Here is a 22,441-nt window from a genome sequence, read left to right as displayed (position 1 = left end):
AAAAAGTAAAAAATAAACATATTAAACAAATTCAACAACTAGTTTTTGTCTCAAATTTTCGGTTTTTACCGATTTCGAGTAGTTTCCAACTTAATTAGTTCAACGTCTTTTGACTCAATCAGTTCTCGGTTTAATCGGTTTGACTGACCAATCCAATCTTGTTCCAAGAACACTAATTACATTATCAAATATTGACATAATACCGGTTCAAAGACCAAAATAGATTTATTTATCAAGTTTAAGAAAAAGTACAAATACGAAAATAAATCTAGTCATCAAGTTCAATGTAGACCTGTCCATGGGGCGAGCCGGGCCCAGAAAAATTTTCGGCCCGCCTCCTAGGCCCAGGCTCGGGCCGGCCCGAAATACGGGCTTGAAATTTTGCCCAGGCCTGGCCCGGGAAAAATATCATAAGCCCGAGCTCGGCCCGACCCAGCCTATTTTTTAATAAACATCAAAAAATTATTTTAAAAATAAAAAATATTTTAAAATTAAAAATAAAAAAAATATTTATTATATTCGGGTTGGGCCGGGTGCGGGCCAAAAAAGTGGTACCCGAGGCCCGGCCCATTTTTTAAACGGGCCTCATTTTTTGCCCAACCTCATATTTCGGGCCTATATTTTTACCCGAACCCTTCCATATTTTGGGCCGGCCGTCGGGCTGGGCCGGGCCACCCGGCCCATGGACAAATTTAGTTCAATGGCCAAAATTACATTACCTATTATATAAATTTTTTTGATAAATGCTTAGAACTTCACATCATCTCACCCTAACTCGAATCAATGTCGATGCTAATTAAGGTAAGGCTCGTAATATTCATTATATTAAAGCTAGGAAATTCCAAAAATAAATAATAAATAATCATAACTAACCCAACCATCCATTTTCATAAAACAAATGTAATTAATTCCAAACGAATGGCAAAAATGTCAATGGAAAACTGGAAATAATTAGCGACTTAGAGATTGCAGGTATTTTGAGCCAATAGATTCACTAGCACGGATTTCCTGAAAACCTGTAGTTGTTTTTACTCTATTTTTTTTCTTTAATTTTAATTTTCCTCAACAAAGAACAAAGCTATGAGCTTCCCCCACTATAAAATCAACCCACCATTTTCTTTTCCCACTCACTTTCCTTTCTTCATCTTTGTTTTGCTTTGAAACAACCCAAAGATCAGACCTTCTCTAAAACCAAAAAACCGAACCAAAACGCTAAAAATGGAATCATCTGGACGTTCAAGGAGGCCTTGTTTCATTGAAGAAGATAATGGGTTGGCTTCTCTTGCAGTTATGGAGTCTGGGTATGCAGGAATTCATTGCCAAACTCATAAGCAAAATGGATTTTTTTCAAGACCTCTTTGTTACTCAAGGAGAAGTAGTTTGAGGAATCTGCCATCATCATCATCTTCATCTTTTTATTGTTCTTCGGCTTCTTCTCCAAGGTCTGGTAGGTTTTGTGATGCCAGATTTGAAGACCATCAGCCCCATTTCTTGGATGCTTGTTTCCTTTGCAAGAAGCCTATTGGGGGTAACAGAGACATCTTCATGTACAGGTCAGTCCATTTTTCTTTTGTATTCACAACAGTATCGGTTCTATTTGTTTTTCCAGACTGAAAAGAGAATAATTGCAGAAAGATCTGATGAATCTATTAGTTTTAGGGAATAAATCCATGAATCTGCCCATTGTTTGATCTTGGATAAAATATATGATTTTTCCTGTGCGCTTTAAGTATGAAAGTGTGTCTTAGGAACCAAAGATTGATTTTTTTTTTATGGATTTGGTTGCTGATTGGGATTTGGTTTTTTGTTGTTGGAAATCTTGCAGAGGGGACACACCTTTTTGTAGTGAAGAGTGTAGACAAGAACAAATAGAGATTGATGAAGCTAAGGAAAAGAACCATAACCTTTCATCCTCCATTAAAGCTATGAGAAAGAAAGACCAAAAAAAATCTACATCTCCAACAAAAGCTGAAAGCTACCCTTTCCGACCAGGCACTGTTGCAGCTGCCTAAATCACCTCACCAAGCAAAATAAAACAAACATATATCTACCTTGTATAAACAGAGTGAAAAGAAAGACCTTGAACAAAGGACATGGAGATCCATGAAGAAAAGGGCCAAGGAGAGGAAGAACAAGAAGGAGCAGCCTCTATGAGGGTTTCTTTTTCCGGGTTTTTAAAAAAAAAATCCCAATTTTCTTGAGAAGAAACATATATGCTAAAAGTTTAACTGTGAATGTTATGATATAGGGTATTATATGAGACTGTGAGATAGCCTTAGATTTGCTCTATGATATGGCTCTTTTTTTGGGTTTTTCTTTGGTGGATAATTAGATTTGATCCTTTTTTTCTTCTTAAGAAGTGCTAAATGAATCAATGAAGAAGAGAAAGGAAAGTTGTTTTTGGCTGTTCATTTTCATGAATATGGAAAGTGAATGACATGAATGGAACTTGATAAAAAAGAAGCTGTTTTGTTTTGTCGATTTTAGTTTTCATTGTTAACTTTTATTGTCATTGCACTTCCCTAGTCAATTCCTTCACCTATGGCCTTTTAGCCTTTAGACTGGTTTAATATGGCCATAGAAAGGTAAAGGGTTGGGAAGAAAAATAAATAAAGTTGAAAAAGGTTCATTAAAAGAAGGCGGGCAACTGTGGCTTGTGCCGGAGCCACACCACACAACTCCCACCGGGGAAACAATGGCTATTTGCAAGTTAAAGGCTTCGTAATCAATTCTCCACATTATTCTACTTTTTGTATTGCACTTAAAAGAGTTAATGGAGGGTTTCTTTTTATTTTTATTTTTCTGGGAATTCTTTCTTGGATATTTTAATGAAAGAAAGGGGGAGAGGTTGCGATTGATAGAGAATGTGATTTTATGCATTAACAGTGCGTATGACATTGGAGCGCTGGTTGAGGCTAGGGCGTCATTGCTCCCGACATGCTGTGCCGGGGCTCCAAACTTCTTGTTCTCGGGTATGCCTTGTCTCGATTCTTCATCTAAAACCACCAATGGTCTCAAAACTTGAGCCTTAAGTTTTCGTGAAACCTATATCAAGTTCAAAAACATCTAAATTAAACTCAATTATTTACAAATGCATAAAATAAAAGAAAAACATTAAAAAATCAATAAATGTAGTTAAGACTCGAAATAAGTAATCTAAACTAAGATGCAATATTTCACCTAAGAATCATGTAAAATGCTAAATGTTCGATTCTAAAATATGTAAATTATGTGCACTTATCATTATTCATGCATCGACTGATATACCATATTTTAGCTAGTGTGATCAAAATTTGTACAGTTGTGAAAAAGGATGTTAGTTGTTCCGATTTAGCACTGAAACAGTACACATCGTATTGAACCGATGTAAAATCGACCCCATATTTGGAATACCCAAAATAATCAACAAAGCCAAAAGACTCTGAGGCATGTTTATGGGATCCATGTTTGACACCTGGATATGAAAATACAATCTCTCAAAATACATAAAAAAGAAACTTGAAAAAAGTATAACCATACTCACCAATCCGAGTAACATGGTTTTTCGATTTGTAATGGACAACAAATAACCGCGTTACAGAGAAACTAACCTCGAAAAGTAGATCTGTTGCGACCTTTTTCTCCTTCAAAGCTTAACCCCAACGTTGTCTTTTCTTTCAAAAGCTTAACCCCAAGTTTCAATTATATACATATAAATGCAAACCGTCTTCATTTATCCCCATGTATCTCATTTCCTTCTCTTCATTTTCCAAAAAACAGCAAATACAAACAATGGCCTTAACCTTACATTCTTCCACTTCTTTCATCAATCTAGAAGAAACCAAAAGCTTCAAAACACCTGATGATTCCTTAGCCACCATTTGCTTTGCTCGAATGAGGCTGTCATCATTGTCCCGTTTCCAGGCGAGGAATTCGAGGTGCAGGATCAAGCATGGCTCTCGATCACCGGACAGAAGAAGAATAACAGCGAGGAAATGGAGAAGTTACATAGTCTAACAATTTCCCATAATAAAAATAACTCTTTTTGTGATGTTACCACTTGACACAATAACTCATGGAGGTACCTTGAATAAACCAAGGGCAATGAATGTGAGTTTAATGGCCTTAAAGAACGCAGGTTTGGAAGGAGTTATGGTGGATGCTTGGTGGGGTTCAGTAGAGAAAGATGTTAAAGTACAATTGGGAAGGGTACGCTGAGCTTGTCCGAATGGTCGAAAAACATGGTCTAAAGCTCCAAGTTGTCATGTCTTTTCATCAGTGCGGAGGGAATGTCGTAGATTCTTGCAGGTATAAATTTACTTCACCTTCTGCATCTCAATTTCAACTGCCAAAACAATAACATTATGTATTAGATTCAAAATTCTTTGCTCTTACGAAAATGGTTTCCGAGACATGAACCGAAGTTTCTTACTTGAATATTCACCATACCTTTGCCTCCATGGGTGCTTGAAGAAATCAGCAGAACCCGGACCTCATCTACACCGATAGGTCGGGGCAGAGGAACCCCGAGTACATTTCCTTGGGTTGTGACTCCCTACCAGTTCTCAGGGGAAGAACACCGATTCAGGTTTACACAGATTACATGAGGAGCTTCCGGGAAAGGTTCAGAGATTACTTGGGACGAGTTATTGTGGTAAGCATCTATATATCTCGAACTATACAAGTAAATAGAGGTATATCAGCATCATTGATATAACCCCTTGGTTCCTATTAGAGTCTAAAATATCAAACCATCAATATCAAGTTTTTATGCAGTTCTATAAGCCAAAAAAAAAAAAACTCAAGAAATATAAATGCAAGTTCTCTGTATCAGGAAATTCAAGTGGGGTTGGGCCCTTGTGGAGAGCTGAGATACCCAGAAAGCAATGGAACATGGAAGTTTCCTGGAATTCGAGAATTTCAGTGCTATGACAAGGTAAATTACTGAATTTTTATGAACTGAAATGAAGTTTCTCTATTACTAAGCTTAGATTATTAGATTTTCTAAACAAGTTTTTTAAGTGTTGAAACAGTATATGAGAGCTTCACTCGAAGCAGCGTCAGAAGCAATCGGGAAACATGACTGGGAAAGGTGGGACGCATGATTCAGGTCACTACAAGCAATTTCCCGAAGAAACCGGGTTTCTCCGAAGGGATGGAGCATGGAACACCAAGTACGGACAGTTCTTCCTAGAGTGGTACTCGGGAAAACTACCAGAGCATGGGGACAGGATATTTACAGCAGCAAAAGCAACTTTCCGTGGAACTGAAACAAAGCTTTCAGGAAAGGTAGCTGGAATCCATTGGCATTACAGAACAAGGTCTCATGCTGCAGAACTAACAGCAGGATACTATAACATTCGATATCAAGATGGTTACCTTCCGATTGCATAAATGTTAAGTAAACATGGAATAGTGTTCAACTTGGCCTGCATGGAAATGAAAGATGGGGAACAACCTGAGTATGCAAATTGTGAATGGAATAGTGTTCAACTTCGCCTGCATGGAAATGAAAGATGGGGAACAACCTGAGTATGCAAATTGTTCACCCGAGGGATTAGTTCGACAAGTAAAGATGGCAACAAAGACAGCCCAGGGCGAACTTACTGTAGAAAATGCACTGGAGAGGTATGATGCTGGTGGATATGCACAAGTTTTAGAATAAGTAGATCAGATTCAGGCAATGGATTGAGTGCATTTACATATTTAAGAATGAACAAAAGGTTGTTTCAAGGGAATAACTGGCAGCTTTTGCATAAAAACCAGGCACACAGGCTATGTACAACAGTATATACTATAGTGTATCACACATAATTTTTGGTATCATATGCCAAAGTAGCATATTTACATTTGTTTTTTTTTGTTGTTGTTGTTGTAATTCATTCGTTTTAGAGCGAGAAACTTAAATTGTTTTCCGTAATTTATTTATAGAAAAAGAGTCGTATACTAGTGTTGAATCATGAGAGCCTTCCTACTCAAGGCGAAAGTGAATTGTAAATTTTATTTTGGAGGGGGAATGCAATTTTATCACTGTATTAATTTTTGAAAGAACCAAACTATAATTTCACCATTTTGGGGGCCAAAGCCCCTATCAGCCTATCTCCCCCACCGCTGCCCTTGAGGCCGAGGCCACAAGTATCAAAAACAGTTTATGTATTTTTAAGAAACTCCACAATGAGCTTTGTTTCAAATTACACACCCAAATTGTTTCAAATAATTCTTTCAACCATAGAATAAAAGTTAGATATAATGAACCAAATCTGTCAAATCATTACAAAAGTTGTCTAGAGAGAAACTACAAGACATGAAAATACACAGCCAGAGAAGTCCAGATGAGCACTCTTAACCATGTCCCCAATATGCCTCCGTGAAGTCTTGCCAAGTTTCAAGCCTTGAGGAGGAAAGTTGTTCGGTCACAGCTCCTTGACCTCAATGCTTCCATATAGCTAAATTTGCCACAATCGACAAGAAAGTTTAGAGTTAGGACATTCATCAAGACATTAGTTTGACTCCATGCATCCAAGTAGGTAAATAATGCAAATATTAACTCTTTGAGTTCAACTTTAAAAGCAAAGACATTCGGTGTTTGCTAGATAAAAGACGTAGTAAGTTGGAGATATTTTCAACTGAGATAAGTGTGGCAAAAAAGGATAGCAAATTTCAAAGATAAATAAACCAATCAAACCATTCATGCATGTTGTTGCAAGAAGGAAATAAAATCAGAAGTTCCTGATTGGCAGTTAATAGCAAGGACAAAGTACCGAAGTACTAAAGTACTATTTTTAAGCAGTTAATAGCTAATATAAAAGTAATAATGCATGCAGCCGATGTCTAAAATCCAAACATATACACTGCATCCACGAAGTAGTATCCTCACATAAAGTTTTTAGGAATGATCTGGAACTGAAAAGATGAAGTTGGTTTTTACATACATTGCTCTGGCTCTTCATCTCTCTTTTAAGTACCCATGTCAGACACCAGTATCAAACACATTTCGGATATGGATATGTCCCTCAAAATACATAGAAAAACTTGGAAAAAATTGGACCGATATTAGACACATACCCTTATCCAACACTCACACTTGAGTCCAAGTATCATAGGTTATTACTATTTCAGAAGTTATAATAGCTTCAACCTTTAAGACCTCTTCCTTCAACCTTAGATATAACACCATATACTTTCCTTTTCATTTCTGCATCATCGACCATAAACTGGAAAAAGAATTGACCAATTTACCGAGCACAAAACCTACATCTTGACATCACTGTATTGCGCTAAATAGGCCATCCTGACTTTCCTAGTCCTAACCTAACCCTCCTTTAAGGAGTTGATGTCTCCCTCAGCGGTTGGTTTCTTGTAGCTGCATGCACCATTGATTGTTCACATTATCATTTGGACTCAAAGTGACAAATTTTGACTTTGCAATGTTAGCCATTCTTCATTCAACATTTCTCCAACACCTTCAACTTGAATTTCATTAAAAGCTTCATGAGCTACACCTGTCAAATCTGAACCAAATACTGTCCTCCTAAAATCCAGTCATCTAATAGGATGCCATTATAACTGCTAGCATTGGATCTTTTAAGCTTTCTCTCCTAATAAGAAGCATCACAAAGAGTGATAACCAACTTTGTCTCATAAATCTCTGTAGCCATTTCCTAAAGCAGTCGCAAGCATCGCAATCTGATACTCTGAGAAATTCCTTTTATCATGAGAAATAGAGAGATTAAACACTCGTTCTAATCTCCCTCCTACTGATTAAATTACTAGGAAAGTGTCCAATTTTCCTCTAACAAAAAGAAAAGAAGAAATTGCTTATTTGTCTATTTCATCATTCAAAATTTGAAGCTGCTAATTCTGTCAACTAATTATATCACATTCGAAAGAAATTCTCAAAATCAGTGAACTGAAAAGTACCGATCAAGAGTGCGAGGGAGGTGACGAAGAAGAAGAGCTTGAATTATCGCGGCGAAGATTTTCGATCAAGTCTCCAAGTTCTTTACGAGCTGATTCTCTGCCAAACATGAATCCGTACCTGAATCAATGATTATTAAAAAAGTGAAAAAACAAAAATCAAACTTTGAAAGATGGAGATTCCAGAGCAAGTGAAAGAAAAAAAATAATGGAGCAATAGCTACCAGCAAGAAACGGCGGAGAAGACACCGGCGGTGGCAACCATGTGAATAAGAGTGAACGATTTTTCCATATTATTTGTTGCTCTCTTTTTCCCGGTAACTGAAACGGCGTGGATTAGCTACTCGATTGGGTTTTATTGCAATTACCATAGCTGGGCTGACTGACGATAATTCTCATTGGTTGGTCCGGCCCATCATTTTTATTTGTTACGGGTTGGTTTGGAAGAATACTCGATTGTCTTGACCCAGTCATTTCAAGTTTCTATAAAAACCCGAACCAGAAAACCCTAACTCGTCGTTGTTATTTTCTCTCGAAGAGCCGCTCCTCACCTTCCGGACCAGACAGGCGCAGATCCTCTCAGCCCAGCGACCATGGTATTCTCTTCTTTCTCACTTTGAAAAAAATTCTTTTAACATTTTGCATATGTTTATAGACTTGTTTGTTTTCCGGGAAAATGCTATCCACAAAAATTGCCTGTTAAAGTAGTTGGTTAGTGGAGCAATAAGAACAAGTTGAATCAGATATAATCTCATTTTATAGCTAAATATCAACTGTGTTATAGCTATGTTGTCAGCCTTTTTGTGCAACGTAGCAGGAAAAGGAAATGAGATAGGAAGTCGAACAATCATATTTCAATTTTCGGGTTAAAAAACTTTGATGGGTTGTTCATAAATTGGTCTCATTGTCGGTTTCAAGTCGTTTTTTTTTATCTTCATTTATTTTGAATTAGAATCTAAAGGCTAAAATGCTAGAAAAGCAATTAGATATCACATGGGATTTATTTATTTTGTTAATGTTGCTTCACGGTGGAATATGATTTATTAACTCGCTTTTATTGATGGTGCAGACAAAGAGAACGAAGAAGGCCGGAATTGTTGGAAAATATGGTAGGTGCTACTTGATTTTATGAAGTCTTATCTTTGTAATTCATATTTTGTTTTCTAGACAGAATTTCTACGTAGAAAGGATCGATATTGTATGAAAGATGGTATTTGATAGCTATTTGAATGTTGGAAACTGTTACCTTTCTGATTTTTATCTAAATTGATTTAAATTTTCAACTATTGTAGCTTTATTCTCGAAACAATTCTAACTTAAAATGGGATTTTTGGCATTTCAATACCTGAAGTTTTCCCCTCTGATTCCTTTTCTTGTTTTGTCTGTTACTGAAGGTACCCGTTATGGTGCCAGTTTGAGGAAGCAAATTAAGAAGATGGAGGTGAGTCAACACAGCAAGTACTTCTGCGAGTTCTGTGGAAAGGTATGGCATTCGGTTTTGTTTGATCCTATAGTTTCTGAGTTCCAAGGCTTATGTTCATATTTTTGCTCATCATCTGTTGGATGTCTTTGTTCTAATAAGCTCTGCTGCTACAGTATGCAGTGAAGAGAAAGGCTGTAGGAATCTGGGGCTGCAAGGATTGCGGGAAAGTTAAAGCTGGTGGTGCTTATACTTTGAAGTAATTATCTACTCTGTTCCTCTCGTTTCAGTTTCTTTTCTTTGGATGTCCATGTAATTAACAAGGTACTGCTTTTGTTATTTTACAGCACTGCCAGCGCTGTGACGGTGAGGAGTACTATTAGGAGGTTGAGGGAGCAAACTGAGAGTTGAGCAGCTGCTGACTACGTTATGTTCAACTTTGGTATGATGTTCGTTTATGTGTTGGCTACAAACCAGTTGAGTCATTTTGTTGACAATTGTGGCGCTTAGTTCTTAATTTTATATCTTAACTCTGGTATTGGAGCTTTATTTAAGTTCAAATATTTGAGTATTCTTGTTTCATGAATATCTTGTTACTTTGCATCAAATTAAGTTGGTCTTTGTCGGCGTTCTATAATGCTGCATATTTTGCAATAATCGGGAACAGGTATTGCTCGAAAATGACTTCTTTTGTTTATTATTGTAACCAACGTGCATAAGAAGCTGGCCTTGGGAGGACTGGATGTTTTATCCAGAGTTCCAGGATCTAGAACTACGACTAATTACATTTACAAGAAGAAAAAGATAGAAATATCACCATACTCGTTAGGCACCCACCTCAGTGCCATCTCTCTTGTAAACTCAGCTTATATACATTACATAAGCCATTAAAAGAAAGGGAAAGGTCCATTTCTTGCTCCATGATCAAATAACCATCTTTGAATGACGATTGAACATGGTTCCAAGCAGGAACCTTGCAGTTCTCACTTCGAAAATTGAAGAGAACAGTTGTAACCATTTTTGGTGTTTTTTAAGGCTCTACTACATTCCTTGTATTAGGTTCAGGCTATCACGGTTGGTATTTCTTCACTGTTATGATGATGCATTTGTTTCTGGACAGCTTTAACAGCCACCACTCTGGCAGCATTGGCTGCTTTGTTTGCAGCTGACACAGCTTTATGCACTCTCTTGTCAATCTTTGCAACGTCACGAGCTTTCTCAGCAGCTCGCCATGCTTCCTGTATATATAGTGTAGCAAATTATAAGAGAATTCATAGCAGTTCTTGGTGTTATCTCGGAAACGTAGTAGTTTTTATTACTAGGCACCCTAAACATTCAGGTTATATTCATACTAAGGAGTTAATGGTAATTCAATAGTGAAGCCGTTATATAAACGACACCTGGACAGCGTGAAGGACTCTGGGTCGAGTATTTTGTGCGCTAAGAACATCGAGAGCACCATTTTGCCAGTGACCGGATTGTGTCTCACCATTTCTGTAAGTGTATGTACCAAGTCCCTGCCTTCTTCCTTCATATGCCAAGCCCCCTCATAGCGGTGTCCATTTCCAAATTGATAAACACCAAAGCCATGCATCTTGTCGGAAAAATATTCCCCAAAATATTCGTCCCCGTTTCTGCATTTTGAGTTGTAAAACCTCACCAGTAATTAGAACTGAAATCTACGATGGGAGATTAAAACTGTACGTAACGGGGAGCATACATTACACAACAACGTGAAACACAATGGAGAAACCAACAAGAATCAAAGAGAAAAATAAAACCAACAGCTCAAGTTAAAAAGGCAAAGAATCCTAAATTAATGCAGATTAGTTTCGCATGACACGATTAAAGATGAATTCACCTGAAGTGGTAATGACCAAGTCCATGTTTAACACCGCACTTGAATTCCCCCACATACTTGCTGCCATCCTCACAAGCATGAACTCCACATCCATGGCACTGCCCATTAGACCATTCACCAGCATAAACATCACCAGTATAAAACCTATACACCCCAATTCCATGCCTTAATCCCTGCCTATATTGACCGCGATATCGGCTCCCTTTTGCCCATGTTTCCACACCATAACCATCATATTTCCCATCAACCCAATCCCCTTCATACCTCCCTTTCATATGGTAATAATAAACCCCACTCCCTGAACATTTCCCCTTGTGAAATTCACCCTCGTACACATCCCCGTTACTGTAAACTTGTACCCAAGTCCCCGAATTCGCCTTCTTCTCAGATTTTGGCTTTGACCCAATTGACCAAACAACTGCTTTTGAAGATATGGAAGATGAACCTAGTCGAGTGAACTTGGCAGGCAAAGAGCGAGCAAGAAGTAATCGAATCGAAGGCAAGCGAGGGAGTGCAAGGTTGAGAGAAACCCAAAGGGTAAGCAAGAAAGCAAGCAAAGCGAGAAGATTCAACACAAGGAACCGCCGCGGATAAGAGACCAAGAAATACAGCGAAGGCAGAGCAAGCAAAACAAGAAAACGCAAGTGGAAACAAAGCAAACGGCCACGGTTCAGATGATGAACGAGTTTCCTACCCAGTTCTTGAGCGTCGAAAGGAACAGCAATAAAAGTAAAACAAGAGGTGGTTAAAGCTAATCTATCAATCCTTTGGCGGTGATTATGCCGGTTCTTGAAAGAAGACGGAGTTGGGGAATGAGAAAGGGGATTCTGTGTCATTACAGACCTCTTGTGGGGTGTTGAGAGAAGGGCATGAGTTGGAGAAAAGTCATTAGGTCTTTCCTGATGATGGGTTGTCGTTGTCGATGGTGGTGGTGGTGGTGGTGATGGGTTCGTTGAGGATGGGATTTGGATGATGAGATGAGACCTGTTTTGAGTGGGAACATTTGGATTCTTTTGTAGGTTGTTTCGATTGAATCGATGATCATCCAAGGAAGGGATTAGTAAAGAAGTGGAATGGTCGAAATCGGAAGAGATGCAGTCGCTGCTTGCTTTTCCGATCTCTTGATGTTTCCCGGATTTCTTTTGATGCATTTAACATAAAACGGGAACTAATTTATCTTCTTGTTTCGGTCTGAAAATTTTCTCTGTTACTCTGTTTTTTGTGTTTCTAATATATTAGAGACGAAAGGACGAAAACCAGATTGGGGAAGCAACATATATTAGAGGGGTTGACAGGGGCGGTTCTTGGTCGAAAACACCCCCCACTTTCCTGATATTTTCTTAAATGTCACTTTCTCCTTTTTTTCCTCTTCAAATCATTTTCTGGAAAATAATTTTGAATTTATTTATATATATATATACCATGATTAATCATTTAATCAAATATTTTAATTTTTAATACAAACAATAAATCTAAAAAACTACTACATTTCTAAATTTAGACAGATTCCAAGCACTTGAAATGGACCTATCACGTGACCTCCAACACATTGCACATACTGCTGCTTAAAGCAGAAAATATACCCTATCCTCTCTTAAGCTTAACTCTAAAGTTGGACCACTTTTTATTTATTTTTTTGAAGGATAATATTGTCGAATTTTAAAATGAATTTCTCCAATCATGCTATCCAATGATTAATACTTTTGGTAAGCGAAATTAATTATTATGTTTATCTTAATGTTCCTTTGTCAGACTACAAACATGTGTTGATCCTATAAAAAAAATTAGACATCAATTAATCAACTTTACTATAAATCAAGAGCGTGAGATTCTCAAGTATAGACCAAATCATAATATAAATTTTATTGATAATTCATGTACGTGTATTGACAATGCAATGCAAGTGGATCTACCATTCCCTTGCTTCAGTTTTCCCATCTCACTATTTTCCTATATCCTTGTTTCTTCACATAACATTTCTCTTTTACTGGATATTAATGAGTTTTTCCATCATTTCTTCTTTGATCACGTCCACGTATGAGAAAGTGACAGCTGGTTTATTTGATCCATGCATTTAATTGAGTTCAATGTGGCTTAAAATCTAAGCTTAATTTATAGTAATTAATTAGGTGAGCTTGTCAAAATTGGGTACTTAATCATCAAATTATTTAGATAATTATGTGCTAAAAGAAAGTTGATGAGCCTTGAATGGAAAGCAAGATCTGCCTGACAGCTGCCACTTTGTTTTCCCTTTTCAAAGATGACACCTCTTAATTTCATCTCTTTATTTCATGATCCTTTTATGCTAATTTGTCAAATTTTGGTCATTGTATTTTAAGTTAAGTTTAGTTGTTGGCAAATATATAAATTTGAACTATAGATTTTTTGTTAATTTGTTACATATAAATTGTTTAATTATTGGTTTTTGTTAATTCTTTACTGTTAATTTCTAAATCAAATAATTTAATAAAAAAAGTTTAACAGTGTCACCAATTTGGACTAACTTTACAATTATTGTAAGGAGCAAAGATCAATTTCTAATAAATTAAAACAAAATGACTCACTTTTTAATTTTCATAAAGTAGAGGGATTAAACTTAAGACTAAGCCGAAAACTTTAAGCCAATTGTAGGAGCAGAATTAAACATTTTTCGTATTTTTTGTGTGTTTTGAATGATACCCTGTATGCATATGGAAGATAAGGCATGAAAATCCGATAGCTTTAGAAAAGCAAATAAATGAATTTGGAAACTTTTGGCCTTTCTATCAAAAACTTCAGTTGGTGGCATGTATGCAAATAAAGCAGCTCATTAAAATGATTAAAATTAACTTTTTAATATGCCACTCTCATATGCCATTCGCTAAAATAATTAATATTTTAATTTATTAGTAAAAGTAATATTATTTATAAAAATATTTTAATTAAATAAAGTCATAAAATTATTAAAATAGACTTTATGTTCACATTAATTTACGCTTATTAGTTCAGGATAATTATCACTTAATATACCATTAATATCGAACAATTATACATTCTCATTTAAGTATATTATTTATTACTTGAACATTAGAATATTCTTATTATATTAAATCTAAAAAAATGAATAGATAAAATCTGATAAACATTAAACCACACTTTATATTAATTTCTATTTGAATTTATACACAAGCAATATCGTATTATAAAATATCTTAATTATTTTATATTTATTAAATAGATAAAATATTGAATAATAATTACTTATCTCATTTAAATAAAAAATATATAGTTAATTAAATTAAAATAATCAAATGCATAAATTCATGTGCACGTGAAAATTAATAAAAGAATTGAAAGAATGCAAGCTAAAAAAATATTTTTGGTAAATATCAGTGGCCATTGTGATTAATTCTCTAAGCTCGATGCAATTGGGCCATGAAACTTTCAATTAAATACCAACAACCCACCTCAACCCTGAACTTAATTTTCCAAAAGTAACAAAGCCTACAAGGTCGGATCAAAACCTGATGAATTTAGGTTAATTTGCCGACTCTGTACATCAATCATATTTTAGCCGCTACCCTTTGAAAAGAAAAAAAACTCGATAGCATGCTTTTTTTAGCCTTGTGATCAATGTCAACAATACAAACCAAAAAAATAAAAAAAAAAACAAAAAATGGCTTAAAGCCGAATGAATATGCTAACCCGAGCGAGTATTCTCCGACAACGTAGCGACCTCGTCTACTTCGGTATTGAAAACAAAGCTTGGAAATGTAGTTGTTATGTCTCTGCATGGTTTCATGTAACAAAATGGATGAGGTTCTGGTTGAGTAAGGTTTTATTTCTTTTTTAAAGTGAGCTCAGTATAACATCGGTATTATGTACCTTAGGTATGGGAGGGTCATTACTCTCAATAATGATGGATTACGGTAGACAAAGCTCTTCCATTCATGCATATCTATCTTTCCGTCCTGGTTAGTGTCGGCATCCATGAAAGTCTGCTCAAAATCACCATGTCCGAACACATACAAACGTTAACATTATCTATGGTTTCATGTATGAACAAATACTACTTGGAGTCTCGAATACAATTCCAACAATTTGTCTATAGGTTTGAAAGGAAAAGTAATTAAGGATTTCGGAAAATACTGATTGAAAAAGATCAGCACACGTATTTGACAAATTTCGAAACCGTACCGTAAACAATTATTTTATGCAAGCCATACCACAACAAGCTCTCACCTTATCAAGTATTGCCTCAATGATTTCTTCAGATAACTTCATTTCACATTCACTTAAAAGCGCAATTAACATTTCCTTGACCTGACAAAATAAAAAAAAGATAAAGTTGCACGAAAGAGGTTATTACATGGATGATTTGCAGCAATCTATAATGTTTAAAACCAGTTTTGCTCAAAATAATGCAACATATATCGCCCAAAGTACCTCTTGACGTTCGATAAAGCCTGTTCCATCCATGTCATAAAGCCTAAATGAAACTGCAATGTAAAACCATCCAACTTAGAAAAAAGAGATGAAAGATTAACATTATATGGATTCAAGAACTGTTTACTTACAATTTATCTTGTCCTCTTGCGAGGTATTCGGATGGAAGACACTGAGTGCTCGAACAAAGTCAGCAAAATCAATGACTCCCTTCTTATTAGCATCAAATAAATCAAAGATCTGCATGTATTAGAAGGTTGCATGAGTAAAACTAATTCAAATCTTGTTAACTTGTTCCCCTATAAACTATCTTGTTAACTTGTTCCCCTATAAACTAATTCAAATCTTGTTAACTTGCTCCCCTATTTCATAACTCTCTCTATTGGTACCACATTCACAGTTCATAGAAGGAAACCAAGACCAAGTAAAATGCTTCGCACCAAGTTGTGCAACTGAGACCATTTAGGCCAGTGATAAGTAGTCATACATTAGGGTATGTATGCCAATGCTAGCTCAAAAGAAACAACATAATGACCACAAAAAAACAATGTCCACACTCAAACTGTTTTGATCATAACAAAACAGCATTATACATGCAAAAGAAAAACCAGATTTCTTAAACCATGCTTGTACTTAATGGACTGAGTGACATCAAGTATTTGAACTGTATAAATAGTATTTCTACAAGATATTTAAATTCCCATGAATATATATATATATAAAGAAACAAAATGTATTACCCGATCTGTAAAAATGTTTTTCTTCTTATTATTGTGAACCAGAGCTAACCGAAACTCTTCCTGCATATACAACAGAAACATTAGGTATGCAATACATTACCAACTCATACATGACATACACATGTGATAATCCTAATCTCGAACTACATTAAAGACAAAGCCTGAAATAACTGGTTGATACAGAGGAATCACTGAAACTTTACCTTGCTAATCAGCCCATCATCAATCAAAGAACTGCTAATGATCTTAAATAGCTCAAAGAGTGCTTCAACTTCACTGACACTAACTGCAAATTCATTGAAAACCAAACCATATGGTCAAATTGACAGAAGAAGAATTTTCCTCTATGTTTCACCCGATAAAACACAATAGGGTACATGCAATGAACAAAAAATTTGTAAGAAATTGCAAACTTACAAGCAGTCTGTGAAGCAAGTTTGACAGGGTTTTCCCGTTTGGGGCATAGTCTTTTTGCTTTACATTGCAAGCAGCCCATTTACTGGAAAAATTAAAGAAAAAAAACAACAACAATCTTTACCATATTCTCTTAGCAAAACCATTGTAATCCTGCATATGTCTTTCTAATCCAAAACAATTTGGAAAACAAAGAAGATGAAAAGCTAAATCAAAAGTTCTCAGCCTAAAACGAAACGTTTCAACAACAACAAAATAAGATAAATACCCTAAAATTCCTCCAAAATCATCGAAATTGTTTCTGAAAAAAATTAAAATTTTAAGGAAATGATTACAATTGGATCATAAATTCATTTTTTTCCGTTCGTAGATAAATTAGTCTAAAACAAATCCAAATGTAACTCAAATTAATCAATGCAAATCCAAATCCGTTTACGCTTTTCATAAACAAATCAAAATAAACAAATTCAATAGTACCACTAATTTCATCAACTTACCGAAATTTGGCCGAAAAGCTAAAAAATACGTCGCCTGAAAGAACAGAGGAAATGAAGCTGTAGAGAGAGCTTCAAATTCCTATGTACTTTTAACAAAGAACGACGAATTAATATGAAGAGAATTCGAGAAAAACCGAAGCCTCATATAAAGTAAGATAAAACAACAACGAAAAAATCAAAAACAACTTTGACGGCTTAGTCCGACAGTTGAGAGATCCCATTTTTACGCTGTTTTTTTTAATTTAATTTTTTTCATCTTTCTTTTAATAATTTTCAGTTTTCTTTTGTTTGTCTGTTTTTGTAGTTCGTTCGCGCTTTATTTAAAATATTTTTATCCTCGTATAAATTAAATAGATTAAATTTACGTTATTAACCGGATAAATAATAATAAGGGTAAACTACATCATTAGTCATTAAATTATTGATAAATGTTCATTTTGGTCACTAAATTATTCAAAAATTTCCATTTAAATCATTGGATATTAAAATCGATTCTATATGACTTTCTCAGTTATTTTTCATTAAACAATTTGGCTGTCACGAATCAAAGTTCAAAGAGCTTTTTTCTCGGATTATCAACACTAACCATCAGATCGACTTGAATTTAAGATATGTTCTTCTACTCGTTGATGGGTATCAGTCTACCGTACCGATCATCGAATTTTTTTAAAAATAAATAAACTTAACCTACCACTGATTTAAATAATTTTTTTTGATATATTTCAGTGATTTAAATAAATTTTTTTGAATAATTCAATGACTAAATTATAACTTTTAATTTTACATTAAATTTATTTGATAAATAAAATAAATTAACATTGAAAAGTTAGCAAAATTTATAAATACAAATATTTAATCAATAGTCGTTTATGATAACTGAAATGAGGTGTTAAAAATTGAATTAAACAATGGATTAAATTGGTTGAGCCAGAACTTGATCTAACAGGTTAATTATATAAGTTGAATGAAAAAATAAGAGAATTAATCTGAAAATATATTCGTTCAAAAAAAATTCTTAAAAGATAATAAGTTGAAAATTATATATAAAAAAACAGTTAAAAACTGATAGGTTTTTTTCATATGGTTTGTGTTTTTTAATCATATTTTATCCTTTTTTTTAATTTTTAAAAATAAATATACATTTTCATTTGAATTAATATACTATTTGGTAATTGAGTTTTCCTTTAATTTTTTATTTTAGTATCTGAGTCTTGCTTTAATATTCAAATTAGTTCATGAGTTTTTATTTTTCAATTTGATACTTGAATTTTTTTTATCCCAATTAAATATTTGAGTTTAGTTTTAATATTTAATTTGGTATTTGAAATTTTTTTATCAAAAATAAAGTACCTCTATTTTTTACTAGAGCATATATTTCATATATTTATTGGTCAAATGTTTGGTTGGGGTACTAAATTAAGCGCAGAAGTCATACTTAGGTACAAAAAATTGGGCAAAAAAAAACCTTAAGATACCAAATTGGATATTGAAGCTAAACACTTAGATACCAAATGCTATATTTCATTATAGTTAGACGATTCTTTCAATCAATAAATCTCTTCTACATTAATTTTAATTTAATATGTAATTCAATACATAAACTTTGATTTTGTGCAATTATATATATAAAATTTTGGTTGTGATTTAAATTTATACATGAAACTATAATTTTGATCCAATTAAACATATTTAAAGAAATAAATATACCAATTTATTTTTATATGGGATAAATATAATTATTTATTAATGCAATATAAAAATTATATGATATTAATAATTAATGTTTTGAGATTCATCCTATAGAACCCAATAAAGAAAGTTGACTTCATGAACGCTAGTTGATTAATAATAAATCCTTGATGAGTACTTCTCCTTAGATTCTCCTCTGTTTTCACTGTCAACCACCCTCTCCCAAATCCAAATCACTACCATCTCATTCAAACATCCCAAAGTTTCCAAATTCGTCTCTGGGTTTTTCTCTTCATCCCTTAGTCTCAAATGGGTCGTAGGCTAAACGATCCAGAACACTCCCGTTTTGCCTCTCTCATCCTGCTCTCGGTGGCTCTCTTATCCTGTGTTTTGGTCTATGCAGTTGTTGCGACTTTCTTGAACCCCAATGTAGGTTCTCATGATTCGAGCTTTGAGTCATTGGAAATGGTGGCGAGTGGTGATTTTGGGGAGAAGAAGGACGAGTGTTGTAGAGGCATCGAGAATTTGGAGCTATGGGGTCCAGCTGTGAAGTGGGGATCCGAGTTCAAGTTCAATTCCTCCGTGGAATGTTGTCAGGCTTGCAAGACCATGTGTAGTGGCAATGATGGACCTTGCTTGTGCGATACTTGGGTCTTTTGTGGGAACAAGGAGGCCTGCGGATCGAGATTTGGGGAGGTGAGTTTTTCCTTCTTTAATTCGCTTATTTGATTGATATTTTTTTAAAGGTTTTCATAGATGAGTGAAATTTTAAAGTGGATGATTCCATCTTCTTAATTGTTTCATTTTTATGTTAATGATTCGTGGTTGTTTCACTTGACCTGTTGAATGCATTAGCTGATTGAGAATTGTTAGACCATATGGTGCTGATAAAGCAAATGTATTGTTCTCTTTGACTGCGGTTGAAGTTTTGTCTCTAACCATGGTATGATTTGGTCTTATCGGCACAAAATGCTCTAACAAGTATTGAAACGTGATGATGCTATATTCTGCTCCATCTGTTTGGTCTGATGCTGAATGTAATCATTGGAGAATGGTTAACATGGTTACATATCAAAACATTATAATTTCATTTAGTAGATTTGCTCAAGAATCTCGGCTTGCATAATCTCCTTTTGCTATTGAATCTTACACTTCTATCTACACTTTTATTTAAGATTGTAGTATTTCATTTGCATTCTTCTATCATGGCTTAATTCAGTGCTGCATAAGGTAATTTGAATTTTAAAATCACAAGAGCCATAGTCTTATATATTTATCATTTTGTTTTACTAGTGTTGGTTGAAGAAACAAAAGGACCCTTTGTCCCCTGATCGGCAGGATGCAGGAAAAAGCGTTATTTGGACCTCTGGGCTCATCTTTGGGAAAGGAGAGGTTACAACATAAGCTCAATGAAAGTTTCTTTTATACTATACTGGCTGCATAATCTGATATTTTAAGTACTATTTTTTCTATTGATTATTTTCATGAGGACAATTCTTCTTTAATCTTTTTTATTGTAGAAATTTCATCTATCTATCATGTCAATAACACCTCTCCAGCATCGATGATCATTCTTGCGTCTTCTCCATTCAGGGCATTGTTGGGATGGAAACTGAATATGGTACTCTTCATATAAAAGTGAGTACTTTTATTTTTAAGATTCTTTTTCTTTCCTATCTGTGGATCGTGTGCATCAGTGTCATAGAGTGTCGGACTTCTAGTTATGGCTCATTCAGAAGCTATTATCTTTAATATTGCTTCATCCTTTTTAGCCCCTTTTCGCTAATTATAGTGGGAAGAAACATTAATAAAAGATGATTCGCTTGCTCCTGTTTCTTTAATTTTTTTTCTGGTTGACATGTTGAATGTACGAAGAAGATGATCCTTTTTGAAGCCACCAAATTAGTAACACCCGGAAACAATGTTGTCACCAATTATTCTTTGTTTGTTGCAGCTTTTCCCAGACTGTGCTCCGTATTCCGTGGCCTACATTCTTGAGTTGTTAACAATGCGCCATTGTGTGGGTTGCCAATTTTATCGTGCAGAAAGCCGAGGACAGTCCTGGGATTCAGAAGGAAATCACATAAAAGATGTAAGGAAATTTATGAGCATCTGCTTGTTTCTTTTAGGGCTGCTTCTGCCATAAGATTGTTGCTGTGCTATCTGTTACAAATTTTGTGCTTTAGTTTAATTCTAGTCAGTAACTTTCTTCGATTTTGCTTTAAGATCGAGTAGCTCGCTGAGCTATAGGACTTTATTGCTCAGACTCTTCATCTTTCTTAAGGTACTCATCTGAAACAAATTCGGACGTATAGTCCTCCAAGGACTCTCCTAACACATGGAAACATTGAAAAAAAATTAAACATACCCTATATTCACACCCAAGTCTAAGTAACATAGATCTTCAATCTTGCCTATTTTATAGCAATTTAAATCGTGATAAAAAGGTCTCAAAATCCATCATTCCCCTGCTATTTGCTCTCATTTCTTCTTTTACTTCTGTTTCTTAAGCTAGAGAAGAAAAATTCTTCCAATAGTTCATTTGAGGGTCAATCATTCTAGTAGGTAAGAAGTAGATATTGTTCATGCGTGTTTGTCCATATTCTTAAATCCCGGACAATATGCTTCTAGCTATTGAAGATATTATATTTGTAATACCAAATTTGCTACGAATTTACAGGCTCCTTATGGTCCACCATTCGCACTGATTCAAGGAATTCTTGAAGCCCAAGGAACCCCATTCAACAAGATGCCAACTGAGGCTTGCCCTACCATAAGAAGGGGATCAGTTGCCTGGATTGGCTCTGGTCCGGAGTTCTTTATAAGCCTAGCGAACCACGGAGAATGGAAAAACTCATACACCGTGTTCGGTTCTGTTCTTCTTGAAGACATGGAGGTTGCTGAAAAAATCGTGCAACTGCCAACCAAATCAGATGTCTGGAACAACATTAACGTGTCTGTCTTGGAAAAGCCTGTTCCTTTGATTGTGCGAAGAATGAAGAAGAGTCTTGGAGATCTTAATTCAAATGTGAAACCAGAGTGAAGCTGATGTACATATATACATACATATATATATTTGTTTTATACTACAGTGTTGTACAATTTTCTTCATATTTTCTTTAAACACATTTTCCCTTTTTTCCCCTTTTTCTTTCAAAGAAGTAAAACAAAGTTCTTGAGTTACTTCATTGTTCTCATGTATTTTCTTGATAAGTTGCTGAATGTTTATGTAATTTTCAGTTTAATCACTCTTTTAGTTTTTTGGTTTAAATATCTATATCAGATACATATATGATTTTTTAATAAATATCATATATGCAAGTTTGATCTTTTTCTAAAATGATGTTTATAAATTTGTAAGAGAGATTAATTATTAGCATAATCCAATTGAATATATAGAATTAGCTACATTTGAGTATCTTGACTCAGTGTGAGGCAAATCGAGTTTTCGTTTTTAAATAATATTAAATTTTTTTAATTTAATCTCATATTCAAAACA

The 22,441-nt window shown here is 34.8% G+C and overlaps 5 protein-coding genes and 3 pseudogenes across 6 annotated transcripts; 5 read left to right on the top strand and 3 right to left on the bottom strand.

Moving 5' to 3' along the window:
- Nucleotides 1–984: 984 nt before the first annotated feature.
- Nucleotides 985–2,479, top strand: LOC107890627 (FCS-Like Zinc finger 2). Its single transcript, XM_016815143.2, has 2 exons — nt 985–1,553; nt 1,826–2,479. The coding sequence occupies exons 1-2, from the start codon at nt 1,219–1,221 to the stop codon at nt 2,010–2,012; spliced, it is 522 nt and encodes a 173-aa protein (XP_016670632.2). The 5' UTR covers nt 985–1,218; the 3' UTR covers nt 2,013–2,479.
- A 636-nt stretch (nt 2,480–3,115) lies between these two features.
- Nucleotides 3,116–4,465, top strand: LOC121203184 (beta-amylase 3, chloroplastic-like; annotated as a pseudogene).
- On the top strand, nt 4,425–6,027 carry LOC107892450 (beta-amylase 3, chloroplastic-like; annotated as a pseudogene).
- A 156-nt stretch (nt 6,028–6,183) lies between these two features.
- LOC107890630 (uncharacterized) lies at nt 6,184–8,275 on the bottom strand. The gene is made up of 3 exons (XM_016815145.2): nt 8,121–8,275; nt 7,900–8,017; nt 6,184–6,425 (listed from the first exon to the last, which is right to left on the bottom strand). Exons 1-2 carry the CDS (start codon nt 8,186–8,188, stop codon nt 7,903–7,905), a joined length of 183 nt encoding a protein of 60 aa, XP_016670634.1. The 5' UTR covers nt 8,189–8,275; the 3' UTR covers nt 6,184–6,425; nt 7,900–7,902.
- Nucleotides 8,276–8,414: 139 nt separating this feature from the next.
- On the top strand, nt 8,415–9,997 carry LOC107890629 (60S ribosomal protein L37a-like). The gene is made up of 5 exons (NM_001425979.1): nt 8,415–8,492; nt 8,966–9,005; nt 9,291–9,379; nt 9,493–9,575; nt 9,664–9,997. The coding sequence occupies exons 1-5, from the start codon at nt 8,490–8,492 to the stop codon at nt 9,725–9,727; spliced, it is 279 nt and encodes a 92-aa protein (NP_001412908.1). The 5' UTR covers nt 8,415–8,489; the 3' UTR covers nt 9,728–9,997.
- Nucleotides 9,987–12,568, bottom strand: LOC107890628 (uncharacterized; annotated as a pseudogene).
- Nucleotides 12,569–14,604: 2,036 nt separating this feature from the next.
- Nucleotides 14,605–17,543, bottom strand: LOC107890631 (calcineurin B-like protein 1). Of its 2 annotated transcripts, none has more exons than XM_016815146.2 (9): nt 17,254–17,543; nt 16,760–16,841; nt 16,546–16,628; nt 16,343–16,402; nt 15,734–15,842; nt 15,603–15,655; nt 15,399–15,479; nt 15,042–15,154; nt 14,605–14,944 (listed from the first exon to the last, which is right to left on the bottom strand). In XM_016815146.2, exons 2-9 carry the CDS (start codon nt 16,836–16,838, stop codon nt 14,857–14,859), a joined length of 666 nt encoding a protein of 221 aa, XP_016670635.1. In that variant the 5' UTR covers nt 16,839–16,841; nt 17,254–17,543; the 3' UTR covers nt 14,605–14,856. The 2 variants fall into 2 exon arrangements, with proteins under 2 accessions (XP_016670635.1, XP_016670636.1); XM_016815147.2 differs by having other exon boundaries at nt 15,734–15,812; nt 17,254–17,483.
- A 1,530-nt stretch (nt 17,544–19,073) lies between these two features.
- Nucleotides 19,074–22,125, top strand: LOC107890632 (uncharacterized). The gene is made up of 5 exons (XM_016815148.2): nt 19,074–19,638; nt 20,236–20,334; nt 20,536–20,580; nt 20,897–21,034; nt 21,623–22,125. Exons 1-5 carry the CDS (start codon nt 19,252–19,254, stop codon nt 21,983–21,985), a joined length of 1,032 nt encoding a protein of 343 aa, XP_016670637.1. The 5' UTR covers nt 19,074–19,251; the 3' UTR covers nt 21,986–22,125.
- Nucleotides 22,126–22,441: the final 316 nt, after the last annotated feature.

This window comes from Gossypium hirsutum, chromosome D09 (assembly GCF_007990345.1).
Source record: "Gossypium hirsutum isolate 1008001.06 chromosome D09, Gossypium_hirsutum_v2.1, whole genome shotgun sequence".
NCBI classification, from domain to species: Eukaryota; Viridiplantae; Streptophyta; class Magnoliopsida; order Malvales; family Malvaceae; genus Gossypium; species Gossypium hirsutum.
Note: the sequence above shows the minus strand (reverse complement) of the source record. Positions and strands in the feature narration are given on the sequence as shown.

Excerpts from the sequence above, each read along its gene's own strand:
- LOC107890627 (XM_016815143.2), top strand. The coding sequence starts at position 1,219 with ATGGAATCATCTGGACGTTCAAGGAGGCCTTGTTTCATTGAAGAAGAT. Across the intron at positions 1,554-1,825 it reads AGAGACATCTTCATGTACAG|AGGGGACACACCTTTTTGTA; the intron begins GTCAGTCCATTT and ends GAAATCTTGCAG.
- LOC107890630 (XM_016815145.2), bottom strand. The coding sequence starts at position 8,188 with ATGGAAAAATCGTTCACTCTTATTCACATGGTTGCCACCGCCGGTGTC. Across the intron at positions 8,018-8,120 it reads TTCTCCGCCGTTTCTTGCTG|GTACGGATTCATGTTTGGCA; the intron begins GTAGCTATTGCT and ends TCATTGATTCAG.
- LOC107890629 (NM_001425979.1), top strand. Across the intron at positions 9,380-9,492 it reads TCTGCGAGTTCTGTGGAAAG|TATGCAGTGAAGAGAAAGGC; the intron begins GTATGGCATTCG and ends CTGCTGCTACAG. Across the intron at positions 9,576-9,663 it reads GGTGGTGCTTATACTTTGAA|CACTGCCAGCGCTGTGACGG; the intron begins GTAATTATCTAC and ends GTTATTTTACAG.
- LOC107890631 (XM_016815146.2), bottom strand. The coding sequence starts at position 16,838 with ATGGGCTGCTTGCAATGTAAAGCAAAAAGACTATGCCCCAAACGGGAA. Across the intron at positions 16,629-16,759 it reads ACTTGCTTCACAGACTGCTT|TTAGTGTCAGTGAAGTTGAA; the intron begins GTAAGTTTGCAA and ends ATGAATTTGCAG. Across the intron at positions 14,945-15,041 it reads ATGACCCTCCCATACCTAAG|AGACATAACAACTACATTTC; the intron begins GTACATAATACC and ends GAAACCATGCAG.
- LOC107890632 (XM_016815148.2), top strand. The coding sequence starts at position 19,252 with ATGGGTCGTAGGCTAAACGATCCAGAACACTCCCGTTTTGCCTCTCTC. Across the intron at positions 19,639-20,235 it reads GCGGATCGAGATTTGGGGAG|TGTTGGTTGAAGAAACAAAA; the intron begins GTGAGTTTTTCC and ends TTGTTTTACTAG. Across the intron at positions 20,335-20,535 it reads TCATCTTTGGGAAAGGAGAG|GGCATTGTTGGGATGGAAAC; the intron begins GTTACAACATAA and ends TTCTCCATTCAG.